At 36.1% G+C, this 13,410-nt stretch overlaps 1 protein-coding gene across 1 annotated transcript in view; it reads right to left on the bottom strand.

The window, feature by feature from the left end:
• Positions 1-6,159: 6,159 nt before the first annotated feature.
• The window catches only part of ERCC4 (ERCC excision repair 4, endonuclease catalytic subunit), a 41,522-nt gene continuing 34,271 nt past the window's right edge, over positions 6,160-13,410 (bottom strand). The window contains exons 10-11 of the mRNA XM_036738738.1: positions 10,634-10,746; positions 6,160-10,149 (exon numbers count right to left, since the gene is read on the bottom strand). Coding sequence (XP_036594633.1) covers positions 9,416-10,149; positions 10,634-10,746 — 847 coding nt within the window. The 3' untranslated portion in view covers positions 6,160-9,415. The remainder of the gene's footprint in view (positions 10,150-10,633; positions 10,747-13,410) is intronic.

Here is a 13,410-nt window from a genome sequence, read left to right as displayed (position 1 = left end):
TCAATGACAGATGGAAAGGTCCAATAAACACAAAAACTCTCTACATTGGCGCTTTTTTGGTAGTAGCAAATAACCGGAAGGGAAGTGGATGTCAATCATTTGGGAAATGGTTGAACAAGTTGTGCTATGTGAATTTAATAGAATATTATTGAACCACCATCTAATGAGGCTAGGTGGGAGTACTTCCCCCTTATTTTTCCTCTGCTCCACTCGGGCTATCTGGAGCTGCTTAGACCTCATTCAGGGTAGCTGGATGGAAAGAGACATCAATGGTATTACTACCCTTTCCACTTTTCTTCCCTCATCCTGAGTTCAGTCTGCCCAGACACTATTAGAGCTACTGAATGGGAAGGGCAACATGGCTCCTCTTACTGTTTGGATTAGTTGTGAGTCAACAAGCATAATCCTTTTGGTAAGATGGCAGACCACTAAGGTCTTCCATTTGCTCTATCATTACATTTTAATGGCCTCTGGCCCTTACCATTTGCCTTGCTGCTACACATTCAGACTCTCAGCCATTCCAACGACCTCTGGACTTTTTCATCCACCCTGAAGCTGAACTCATATGTTGTTTTCTCCAGTTAGAGTGTGAGTCCATTGAGGTCAGAGACTGTTTCACTGATTCTGTTTGTATCCCTAGGCTTTTCATAGTGCTTAGCACATAGTTAAGTGCTTAATAAATGCATTTTATTCACTTATTTACCATAAGAAATAATAAATGTGAATAATTGTGTTCATTTTCTGGACCACTTCTAATTTAATCCACTTAGGTTGTTCCTGGTGAGGAATCTCTCCACCAAAATAGACCAGCACCTGTTCTGGAACTTACTGTTTTAGAGAATTACCTGGGACACTGAGAGGTTAGAGAAGACTTGAACCCAAGCCTTCCTGATTCTGATGACAATCTTATCACATCTGCCTCTGGAATATGAAGAATCCAGAGAAATTTGGGAACACTTCTATTAACTAATGGAGTAAAGTAAGCAGAATCAGAAGGACCACAATCACATAAAGAAAAACAACACTAAAAGACTTCAGAACTCTGGACCAATCATTACTTTAGATGACTTGATGGTGAAGGATGGCTCATCCCACAATAGAGAAGTGGTAGATAAGAGGTGTTAAATAATATATTTTCAGGTATGATCAATGCGTTATTTTGGTTTGCGTGACTGGACAGAATGTCCCACAAATGTTAATGCAGTTTTAAACTTAAGTAGCTTGAAACTGCACTAATTAATTTAACAGATTTAAACTTTAATAGCTCAAAACTGTGCTAGGACTTTTGGGACACCCTATATTTACTGATTTCAAGAGAGGGTTCTACTGGGGCTGAGGTGAAGGCAAGGATGGTGTAGAGGCAGCAGGAGGTGACAGTGATATTTAAAACCTCAATAAAACTTTTTAAAAAAGGGAAAAAAAAGTTTGGTTCCAGCAAAAGATTTTTATCAGTTGTCTAAGGATTAGTCTAAGTTTTAAAAGATTAATTACTACCTGGTGTCTTTTGGGTCATAGCAACTCACATCTACTAAGAAATGGAGGGATTGTAAGAAGCAAACTTCCACAAAGGCAGGCTGTGCATTTATGAAAACACGTTTCTTTTAAAATATCAAAGCATTTACCTGTTTTCATGGTACTTTGTAAACGTTAAGCCATTAACCATGAATGTAATAAATCTACAACTCCTTCAGTACAGGGGACTATCTTTTTCCTGTTTTCTATATCTCCCCAAAGCACTCAGTACAGGGCTCTGGTAATAAAGGCAGTTGACTTGACCTGACTTGAACACAATTAAATATGCAGCAACATTTGTGCACTCACATACACTTACACTGTATTGGACACAGCTTGAGAAACACCCAAACTGCTTACTTCTCACATCTACATAATGTTTCCTTCCTTATTTCCCTTCTCCACCTCTCCCCCTGCTCCCCAACCATCTTTTATACGCTGTTACTGCTTTTACTAGACTCATTCAGTAGCCAGGGAAGTAACAACATTTGCGCTCCGTATCTCCTAGTTTCCTAACCCTAGTCCCTTTCCCCCTAATATACATGGTCCTACGGATTTGGGGACAACATCTGAGTATGAAACTGAGGCCCTTCCAAGTAATGTAGCCACAGCTGCAGTCACATAATCTAATTTTCATCTCGGCTACACATATAAATATAACCATACGTAATAAATTGATATGAACTGGAAAACGAAAAGCATTTTTTTGGGTTTGATGGTAGAGATGCTTTAATGATGGGTAGGGACCAATTTCTATTTGATCTGGGAGGGCTTCTGGAAAGGGGAGAGATACTTGTTTTGTAGCCTCACCTTATGTTCACCATGAGATCATAGTCAGTATTTATTTGGAAATCAAATCGAGGCATTCCAAACAAAGCAAAACTACCCCTAAAGAAATCCACCTCTGCTTTGAGAAAAACAAAAAAGCTCATAAACCAAAACGAGACTTGTGACTTCTATCCTGACTCATTCTCAGCCCAAGAGCATATAGACATGCTTTGATAAGAGGCACTGAAATTGCCCTGGTTTGTTTATAGTGAGTCATGCTGGAAATCACACAGTATTTCTTTCTCTTGTATCATGCATGGCTAGGCAAGAATCAGAGGCAGATGTACTCTCAATCAATGTGTAAATGTCTTCAGATTGTCCAGCTCAATTTAAGCAGACAATTTATGTGACTCAATAGTGACCCCTATTGGTGAGGGCATTGAGCTCCTTAGACAGGGTGCCCCACCCCCAAGCATAAGTATGGTGGACTGTAGAACCCAAAAAAAGATTTACAAGAGGGATGGAAGGAACAAGCTGCTTTTTTGTGTCTATTTCTACTGGCTCATCACAAGACCTAACAGTTAGAGAGTGAGGCATGAGTCATAATTCTTAGGATATGCCCATACTGGAGCAATTAGCCATATAATTGCTGCAATGATCAACCCTTTCCCAGCTGCAATACTTCTCCAGTTTAAATACTAATTCTGTGAGCCAACTCTTGTTATTTATATGCACAGCAAAGGTTTAATTCTAAAAGTTAAAACAGACCCTTTAGCTAATGCCCCTTTCAGTCTCAATTTAAAATTTGTACACTCATCTGCTAATGGAAGTATAGAGGGTTTTCAACAATTATTAATGTCATATTCAAATCTACATAAAATAGATTTATCTGTTGCTTTGACACATTGTGGCAAAGTGTTCTGTTTTGACAATAATAAATCACCATAGCAACTCTGCTGCCCCAATTACAGTAAGTTCAGTACAACCCAGAAAAAGAAAGAAAAATCTCTATGAAGGTTTAGCATTGCTTGTCTAAAACTGCCGAACATTTACTTTCAGTTTCCAAGACAACATTACTGAGCACATTTTTTGCTTCATAAATTGATGGCAGAGAAGCCTGTAAAACAGTCACATCCAGATCCAAATTCCAAAGCAGAGGGGGCTAGGCCAATCCCTATTGCCAATTTACACTTAAGCAGACCTCACAATGGGACTGCCAATACTCTGTAACCAAAACAGAAGGCTATGAAAGGCCACTCCAGCTTTCTAGTTCTATAAGGTATCAGAATGCTTCAGACTTCATAATTCAGCTGACCGCTTCAAGGTTACCAGTGATCTCTTAATTGCCAAATCAAATGCATTCATTGCCTCTTTTCAGGTTTTTTAAAAATACTTTGCAATATATAATACTTTCTTCTTGGATGCTCTCTCCCCTCCAGGGTTTTTTTTTTTAAATTGCTTTTTTTGGTCATTCTCCTCTTTGTCTGATGGCTCCTTCTTGTTTCTTGCTGGATCATTCATATTGTAACCCTTAACTGTGTACCATATGGCTTTGTCCTGGCTTCTCCTCTCTCTACATTTTTTCTTGGGGACCTCCCCCAAGTAATGGGCTCAAATCTCTGTGCAAATGACTCCCAGATCTATAGATTGAGCCTTAGCCTGTCGAGTCCTAGTCCCATATCACCAACTCCTTAACGGACATTTTAAATTGTATGTTCTGTATGTATGCAACTCATCATGTGCCAAATACAATTTATTAACCTGACTCTTCCAAATTTCCCTTTCTGTTGAGGGCATCAATATATTTTAGTCATCCAAGTTTGCAACCTTGGAGGATTTGTAGACTCCCTATTTTCCCTCATTTCATACACGTAGTTATCACTCCCGTGATGTCATTGGTCTTCTTTGAGAAGAAAGGATGAACAATAATTTGTGCATAACAGTAGCTGTTGTCTGGACACTCAACCTGCCAGTTCAAGTTGGGCAATGCTGTTAATTCTTCTTTTTCCTTCTTCCTTCATTACACATGATCTCTCTGTCCACCTGGGGTCATATCTTTACATGTCGTTGCTTACATTTTGTAAGATATCTTGGGGCTTGGGGTCTAGATTTTTTCAATTTATTATTTATCTAATTATTTTAATTATATTAATTATAAACGTATTAATTTATCTAGTTATTTTATTAAAAAAAGCTGGGACAATTAATTGTCTATTGCAATTGTCCTTTGTGATTTCTTGAAATATAGCTCTGAAAAAACAGGTTTTGAAAAGCCCATTGTGATTCAAATTGAGCTACTTGACCATACTTTTAAACCCAAATCACTCTGGTTTTCATTAAATGGCCAACAATGGGTCCAAGCCTCTCTTGATTCCAGTTCTTTACTACTACAAAAGTAATGCTATGAATATATATGTGCACATGACCTATGTTTGAACTCCTGGAGACATCTATGTGTGTCCATATAAAAAACATAGATACACATATGTATATCTGCATACATGTGTATTTACCTAGCACATATTACCATTCATTTACCTATTTTTTAAATTAATCTCCTGGAACTTTGTCTTGATGTGGATTTTGTTTGGCCTACTATGATATCATTTTCTCTTTTGCCCCACTGAGAGCTGTGCTGTTAAATTTAAGCTTTTATGAAGCAGAAATGGATCCTGTGGAATATCTGAAACATCTATTTACTCATTCACAAATCTACCCCTTACAGAGTAGGCCACAGTTTGCTGATAGTTCATGGATGTTGGGTATGCTGATAAGGAATTCTGATTAAAGGGTAATAAGGAGCCTTACTATGGTTTCGTAAAGAGAAAGGAGAAGTAAAGCATCACTAAAACAATAGGACAAGAATCTTAGTATCAAATTACTATTCCTCAGTGTCTTTTTTAAAAAATAAGTAATAGCAGCCACCTTTCACATTCACAACCTCTAATTTTAGAATGGAATATGAAGCTTTAGCAACACGTAACATCAAAAATGCCAGTCTAAGTTGGCAGTGCTGCTGTATATGGAAATACAAAAGCATTCAAACATCTAATTTTCCTGAGGTTTAACAATAACAGCAACAGCCCTCCTCTTTTTCTGAGTGCAGATGACAATACAAACGAGAGAATTTATTCTATTTCTTCATGGGCAGTTTCTAAGAAAGGGCTCATTTATTTTTATTGATCTCTCATTTTTAAATGACATTCATTTTCAATGCATTCCTTACTCCCCTTTGTGGTGAGTCATCACTTGTAATAAGAATAAAAAAGGAAAAAAGTAGTTTAGCAAAAACTAACCAAATTATGGATCACGTCTGACCATGTACTAAATATTCCACACCCACAGTCAGCGCCAACCCCTCCCTGCCATGAGAGTGAAGTGCATTTTCTCAGTTATCCAGCTTGGTCACTGTAATTATGCAGAACTGTTTGTTTTTGTCATCTTGTTTCACTTTACCTTATTGTAGTCACTGTTTACCTGGTTCAACTTGATTCATTCTGCACCAGTTTATATAAATCTTTAAAGGATTTTTTTATATAAGCTCTGCTCCAGGGCAGGACCCGGCTTTGCTTTTGTATTTGTATACCCCAGCACTTGGCATATCATGAGCACTATTTTTCCTCTTTCATTCATTCATAACAAAATATTCTACTATTATTTTTTGAATGTAGGAACTAATTTGTTTCCCATTTTGCTAAAAAGAGACATTGAACAAATGGCAATGTAAAATGGATAATTCTTGCACTCTAAACTTCATATGAAGAAAAGTAGAGCATGGTCCAAATGATGTAATGAGAATTAAGTGCAGGAAAAGATTGGAGTTTTTATTTTAGACAAACAGGTTTAAAAATGAAAACTAGAAAATGAAACTGACCAAAGTGAAAGTTTACTGATTTAATTAAACAAGTGAAACTGTAAAAATAAAAAGCAGTAAAAAACCCATTATTTTAGTTTTTCAATAATTCATTTGTGTCTTGCGGTGTTTTTTTTCTTCCCCGATTAGGGTTTTCATACATTGGGTTTTGTTTAATGTCTAAAATGTATTTCTATACTCCACAAGTGCTTCTATCTTGAGATGTTAAAAAATCTTGCTGTATATCTTGTTAGCTTCTGCTTAGCATAGATATAAATTAATTATATTCTGACACTCCTCCCCTCATTTCTGCTTAAATAGCCTTAAATTCAAATACAACAGCACTTCATAGGCTATCCTAATGTCTGGCCTACTATGATGTATACATCAGGTATCTGAAGTTCAGCATCACAGTAAATATGAACTAAATACAATGAAAAAAAAAAACTTCTTGTGTTATTGATTGCTAAAACCCAGCTAAATTTCAGTCAAGATATTTAAATCTGTGAAAAGGCTCCTTCCTCTCTAAAATGTCACATTTCTAAATAAGTTTCTTCATGCTAAAAAGAATACACATACATAAAACAATTTTTCTCAAAAGGTTTTGAACCAAAGTCACATTAAATAATTTAAAAGCTCCCCCCACATCTTGTCACCAATCTGTAGCCTTCCTGAATTGTTCTGGAACATTCATTTTTATTTTTATGCTTTTATGACCTTTTATAAATTCTATACTCAGATGTTAAGTCATTTTTTGCACCATGACTTAATCTTCTACCTTTTCTTGGACTAGTAGAGAACATATAGTTTGTATTTAAATATCTCGTAATCCTAAGGATTAAGGAATACTCAAATCCATTGTTAAAGCAAACCTTGGATTTTTTTTTTATACTAAGAAAAACAAATGGGAAATATTTCTTGTTCTATTTTATCTATTCCAGAGTTAGGGTTTAGATACAGTGAAAAGTTTAAAATTAAAAATATATGCTTAGTTAAAAAAAAGGTCCTGGAAAAAATGAATATAAACTCATAAATATTCAAATAAAAAACTAAAAATATGAACATAATTATTCATTATTTAAGCCTAAAATTATATACATTTCCATCACTCCAAGCTCAGGAGTCCAATACTATTCAAGAAAACCATGATAAAGTATAATTATATGTGAATATATATTCACATACACTTTTATTTAGTGGTAGAGAACTTTAGCTAACCTGACTGGCAATGAGTCAGTAATAACTGCCATTTTAAGGTTCTTTGATTATAAATCTTTTACACCTCAAATATCCAGGAAAGAGAGATCTATAGCCCCTAAATATCTATCATATATAATAGCAATTAATAGTATTAGAGTGCTAAGAGACAAGAATATTAATAAACTCTAAGACTACTATCTCTGATAGTTTAAAACTTGGCATCTTTAAAAAGAGCTTGTTCTATTTTAATGAATATTCAATGGTTTTGAACTCTCTTCCAAAAATAAAGTGAATATAAATATAAATGTAAGATGTTTACTTAGGAAAATCCCAATGCTTCACGTTAACCATTTTTATCTGGAAAATTTATAGCAAGTAAATTTTTTAAAATGGAGCAAAAAAGTTTAGAATTTTATGCTTGTTTTAAAATGATTTTCTTACATTGCCCTTGCCCTACCACTCCAAATCACCTCTCAATTTTATAATCACAGCTAATGTAATTAATGATAATCACTGAATTCAACTTAAAAATACGCTATTATAGTCTTTATATTATAGCACATTTAAATTTCAGCAACAGATTAAAAGTATTGTTGAAATAATACATAAATGGCATTTACAAATACATTTATACAGTTGTGTGCAATGCTTGCTTATTCCAGGTTGTGTGACAAAAAAACAGGCTCCCACAAACAAGAATGTAAACTCTGTCACATGGACTGCCTTTTAATTTTGTAGAAGTCAGTCAGTTCATATCAGCTATGAGCAGAAAATTCACTGCCAACAACCAGATTATTATAGATTGTTTCTCTTATGGACAATTTAAGTAACAGAATTTAAGCCTTTTATGTATTTTAGTAGAATGCTAAGCCAGATTACTCACAAAAGAGGCATGAATCTGACTCTTTTTTTCTATAAAAGTTTATGATTTTAAAAAATGTATTAAGCCTAGAACTATGATTACTTTCCTATTTACTGATTCTTGTCCAGTATTTTTTGGATAAAACTCAACCACAAAAAATAAAACCTCATCAATTTAGTTAGTCATTCATTTGCATTTAATCCAGATCTCACAGCAGGATGTGGATTTAGCACTGTAATCCCAGAACTGCACAAAATATGGAAGTGAACGGAACAGAAATGAGCTCAAAAAGTATTTCAGGGTGCTACAGAGATAGTGATCTTAAGGCATATGTAAGAAGGTGAAAGAAAGAAAAAGCTTTTACAGACTAGAACTTAGGGCTCTGATAGCCCAGGAGTCCAGGGGACTAGGGATCTCCAAAGAAACAAAATTCTAAAGCTTCATCAACACTGTTAAATCCTGCAAATAGGCAATTCATTTTATATTACAAAAAGTTATTAGCCAAACGGTATTACATCACATATATCTCCTAATTAAAAATTCATCGGGCTAATAATTCTCCTACCTGTTGCACTCTTCAATCAGTTGAGGTAAATCCTCCAATGCTTTTACACTGAGGGTAGGAAATTGGACAGGAATGGTGGTTTCGTTACTTCTGGAGCTCTTTGTGATACACTGGTATATTTTGTACAGCCAACAGAAGAAAAGTGGACTATGTGCATTTCCTCAAACTTTTAGAAGCACAAATACCAATTCATTAAAAAATTCCTTCATCCATAAACAGTTAAAGAAATTTAAATGGACACCATGACATACTTCATTTTTTAATTGTGCTAGTATCTCAAAGGAGGAAGAGGGAGCAAAATTGGCAGCTTTAAAAAGACTCCCATGATGAATCAGAAGGATATCAAGGTGGTATAACTGACAGAACATTGGCCTTCAAGTCAGGAGATTTGAATTCTGGTTCTAGCTCTGGCTACTAACTAGCTGTTTGACCCTGGATAGGTCACTTTCCCTCTCTGGGCATCTGTATCCTCATAGGTAAATTGAGGGGCCTACACTAGATCATTTCCAGCTTTGAAATTCTAAGATTTCTGTTCCACCGACTATAATGGAAAACAATGAAAGGCTGAGTTAAAGAAATGAGAGTGTGAAGGCTATTATGATAAAAGACAACAAAGAGTATGGCCATGTGATCAAAATAAGCCACCTTTCAAATTTCACTTCTTAACTTTTCCCTGAGCTGTAACTTCCGCATAGGATGTATGAATGAAATCATAGAGCTGCTTTGCATTTGCAGCATTTCCGAGAATCCCTGTGAGGTCATCTTGTGACAAAGTTGTTAATTCTGCAATGCTCTTAACGTGATTCATTAAAGAACAACAGTTTTTGGCATTGACACCTGGCATTTTTAATAAGAAGTCTTGGGGTCCGGGATTGTATTTTTCTGCATCAGGAAGGGTTTCCGCATCTGCTGTGATTGCCACAGCTGCTGTTGCATCAGGCTGTGGCCTGTTCTGTTTCAACTCCTCAAACAACTCGGCAGTTGCATGTGGTGAGGGGCACCAAAGGATACGGAGTTTTGGGAAATGAAGAGTAAGAAGAGTAAGTTTGGAACTAATATCATTGCTGGAAATCTCCTGATGTAGAGAGCCTCGAGAAGTAAGAGAGAAAGGTTTACTGGGATCAAACTCTATCAGAAGTACTGGTCGCCTATAGTATCGAGACATGGAGATGCACTGACTATAGAGACGACCATTATTTAAGGAACCGATCAAATCGCTAATACTTTTCCTCTCCACACATATTTCTGGAGTAAGGATGTAATCTCCAACTTCTAAAGTGACTGGTTCAATGTCGATGCCTCGACGATGAATCAGAGATGGAAGTTCACTTCGAAACTCTCGCATGTCCACAATTATACTTTGTTGCAAATTAGTCTTTTCCTGGCCACCTATGGAATGAATATAGGTATTTAGAATGATGTCATTAAAGAAAGATATATGCTTAAATAAGGATTAAAAGTTAAGACCAACGTTTCTTTTGTTCATCTACAGTTAACATCTGGAAAGAGTTCTTACCAATGTCTATTAATAAACTACCAGCATTTAAAAAAAATACATTATAGTTTCCCAAATTAGGTGCATGGCATTATGACATTTCTTACATAAAACTTTTTTGGAAATAAAGCTACATTGCATATCTCTGCTGTACTTCTCAACAGTTAACCTAATTTAATTTTACTGCCAGACATAATGGGGCTTGATTGTCAAAAATGACTGCAAGAGAGAATCCCAGAACTTTGAAATTGGAAAGAACTTTAGAGATCACGTACACATAATTTCAACTTACAAACAAAGGGCTTATAGATGACAAATGCACACAAATAAGCTTGTCTGAAGGCATAAGACACTGAACTGGAGAGGGCAGGAACTCACCTGCTTTGCGAGTGTCAGTGGTAGCATGTGCCGATTTAGCTTCCCTTACCAGGTCTAAGTTTGTTTCATCTCTGCCTTCTCTTTCTTCAGGGATAACCATGCTTGCCTTTTCTCTGAAATATTACGAAATTAGGGCAAAAAATTTAATTGAACAATGTAAATTTTACATTTATTTTTTCGCTTATTTTTCAAATATAAAACAACCCAAATAATTTGATGTATGCCAAAATGATATATTAAAGCCAAAAATATACAAATGATAGCTAGAAGAAGTAGAAAAACTTGTATACTCCTTCCTGGTCCTCCAATAGAAGACAGGGTGTATTTTTCACACTACTGGCTCTTCAAGGATTTGACAATTCAAAATTTCATTAATTAGGATGGCACAAAAAAAGACTGTAAGGGAATGTCTATTATAGCAAATTATTTCTAAGCATTTAGAAACATTTACATGTAAACAATTGCTATGCTACTTGTAAAAGGAGTGGATAAAAATCAATGTATTTTTTTTAAAACTAAACAAATATTAGATTTAAAATAATTTCTTTTTGAAAATGATTTTTTTCTTGCAGAATGAAAAACATAAAATAAAACTCTGATGAGCTAGATCTCTTAATTGGAATTTTGAAAATATATTAAACTTTAAGGGAAAAAGACAATGAGAACAATTATAAATACAGAATTATAACATTTAAAAACAACTTCAAGGTTATGCAGATTTCAGCACACATTTAACTCTTCAGGTCAATATAGCTTATAATTTCTCAGTTCAAAATTCAACAAGCCTTTATTGAGTACCCCATAAATGCATGACATTGTGCTAGGTGATGGTACATAAAAATTTTAAAAAGTACTCTCATGGAACTTGGATTCTATTGGGGAGTCTATAATACTTAAACATAAATAACTACAACATAATTTGAGGCAAGAACATGAATAGGGGAAATAGGAAAGGCTTCCGATGGGAGGTGCCACCTGAGTGAGGTAAAACCTTGAAGAAAACTAAGAATTCTAAAAACTGGAGGTTAGGACAGAGTGCAACCCAGGCTTGGGGGAAAGCCTGTGCAAAGGCCTATACATGGGAGATAAAATGCAAGGTTAGGGAAAGAAAAACATGGAGTGTATGAAGGGGAGTAATGTGAACTCAATTCAGAAAAGTAGTCTGAGCCAGACTGTGAAAGACTTTAAATGTCAAAATGACTTTATTTTATCCTAGAGGCAATTAAAAAAAGTGACCTATGATTTAAAAGGTTATTTCAGAAAATGTAGAGGAGTCAAACCCACAGTCTTCAGAATTCCCAACTGTGGCATGGATTGTTTGTAATTGGGAAATGTAAAACAAACTCAATAAAAATACAATACAACACAGACAATGTTAACTTGTGTTTTCTAAGTATGAGGCCACTGGGATTTATTTCTATCTGAGCTTGACACCAATGACAGGAAAGAGACTAAAAATTGGGAGGTTCAATTAGAAAACCACCGCAACAGACCAAAGCTTGAGAGGCAGAGCCAAGGTGGCAGAGTAAAGACAGGGACTCACCCAAGCTCTCCCCCAAACTCCTCCAACTACCTTTAAAAAATGACTCTAAACAAACTATAGAGCAGCAGTATCCACAAAAAGACTGACTGAAGCAAATTTCTAGCCTAAGGCAACTTGGAAAGTTGGCAGGAAAGGTCTGTTGCACCAGAGTGAGAGAGAAGCATAGTGCAGTGCAGACTGCCCCAGTACAGAGCTGGCACCAGTAAATTAGGAGCAGGCCTCAGAGCAACTGAATCACTGGCAGCAGTGGTGGTTTTCAGAGCACTCAGCCCACAGATGGTAAGGGGGTCGAATGATTGGTAAAAGGAAATTACAGGGGTCTTGTTGACAGCACTGAGGCAGGACTCTGCTGCTTCCCATACTCAGATCTGGGTGGCAGTCCCAGGGTGAGGAGGAGCATTAGCATAGCAGAGCTTGTAGCCATAGTGAATGGAGGATCCTCCTCATAGTTCCAGGGCAGAAAGGAGTGCTTGTGGTCCCTCATAGACCAGAGCACAGGCCAGGAAAGTAGTAAACACCTCTCCTTAGAGCGTAACACCTTGGACAAACTGAAAACTTACAGGTCCCTAGAAATATCTCTGAAAACAGCTGCACAAAACCCCTGAAACTTGAGACAGTGTGCCCTCCACCCTGGAAGCAGAGCCTTACTTTAACATAAAGTTAAAAGTCATGTAATAGGCTGAGAAAATGAGGAAACAACAGAGAAAAAAACTTCGACTATAGAAACTTACTTTGGTGACAAGGAAGATCAAAACATATACTCAGAAGACAACAAAGTCAAAGCTCCTACATCCAAAGCCTCCAAGAAAAATATGAATTGGTTACCTAAATTAATTTACTTATTCAGTGCCATACCAATCAAACTACCAAAAAATGATTTTATAGAAAAAATAATAACAAAATTCATCTGGAAGAACAAAAGATTGAGAATATCAAGGGAATTAATGAAAAGAAATGCTAGGGAAGGTGGCCTAGCCATACCAGATCTTAAACTGTATTATAAAGCAGCAATCATCAAAACTATTTGGTACTGGCTAAGAAACAGAGTAGTGGATCAGTAGAATAGGTTAGGTACACAAGATGCAGCAGTCAATGACTGTAGCAATCTACTATTTGATAAACCCAAAGACCCCAGCTTCTCGGATAAGAACTCACTATCTGACAAAAACTTCTGGGAAAACCGGAAAATTGTATGGCAAAAACTGGCCAAATGGAAAGAGAGGTCCAAAAGCTC

Source organism: Trichosurus vulpecula, chromosome 9, assembly GCF_011100635.1.
Source record: "Trichosurus vulpecula isolate mTriVul1 chromosome 9, mTriVul1.pri, whole genome shotgun sequence".
NCBI lineage: Eukaryota > Metazoa > Chordata > Mammalia > Diprotodontia > Phalangeridae > Trichosurus > Trichosurus vulpecula.
Note: the sequence above shows the minus strand (reverse complement) of the source record. Positions and strands in the feature narration are given on the sequence as shown.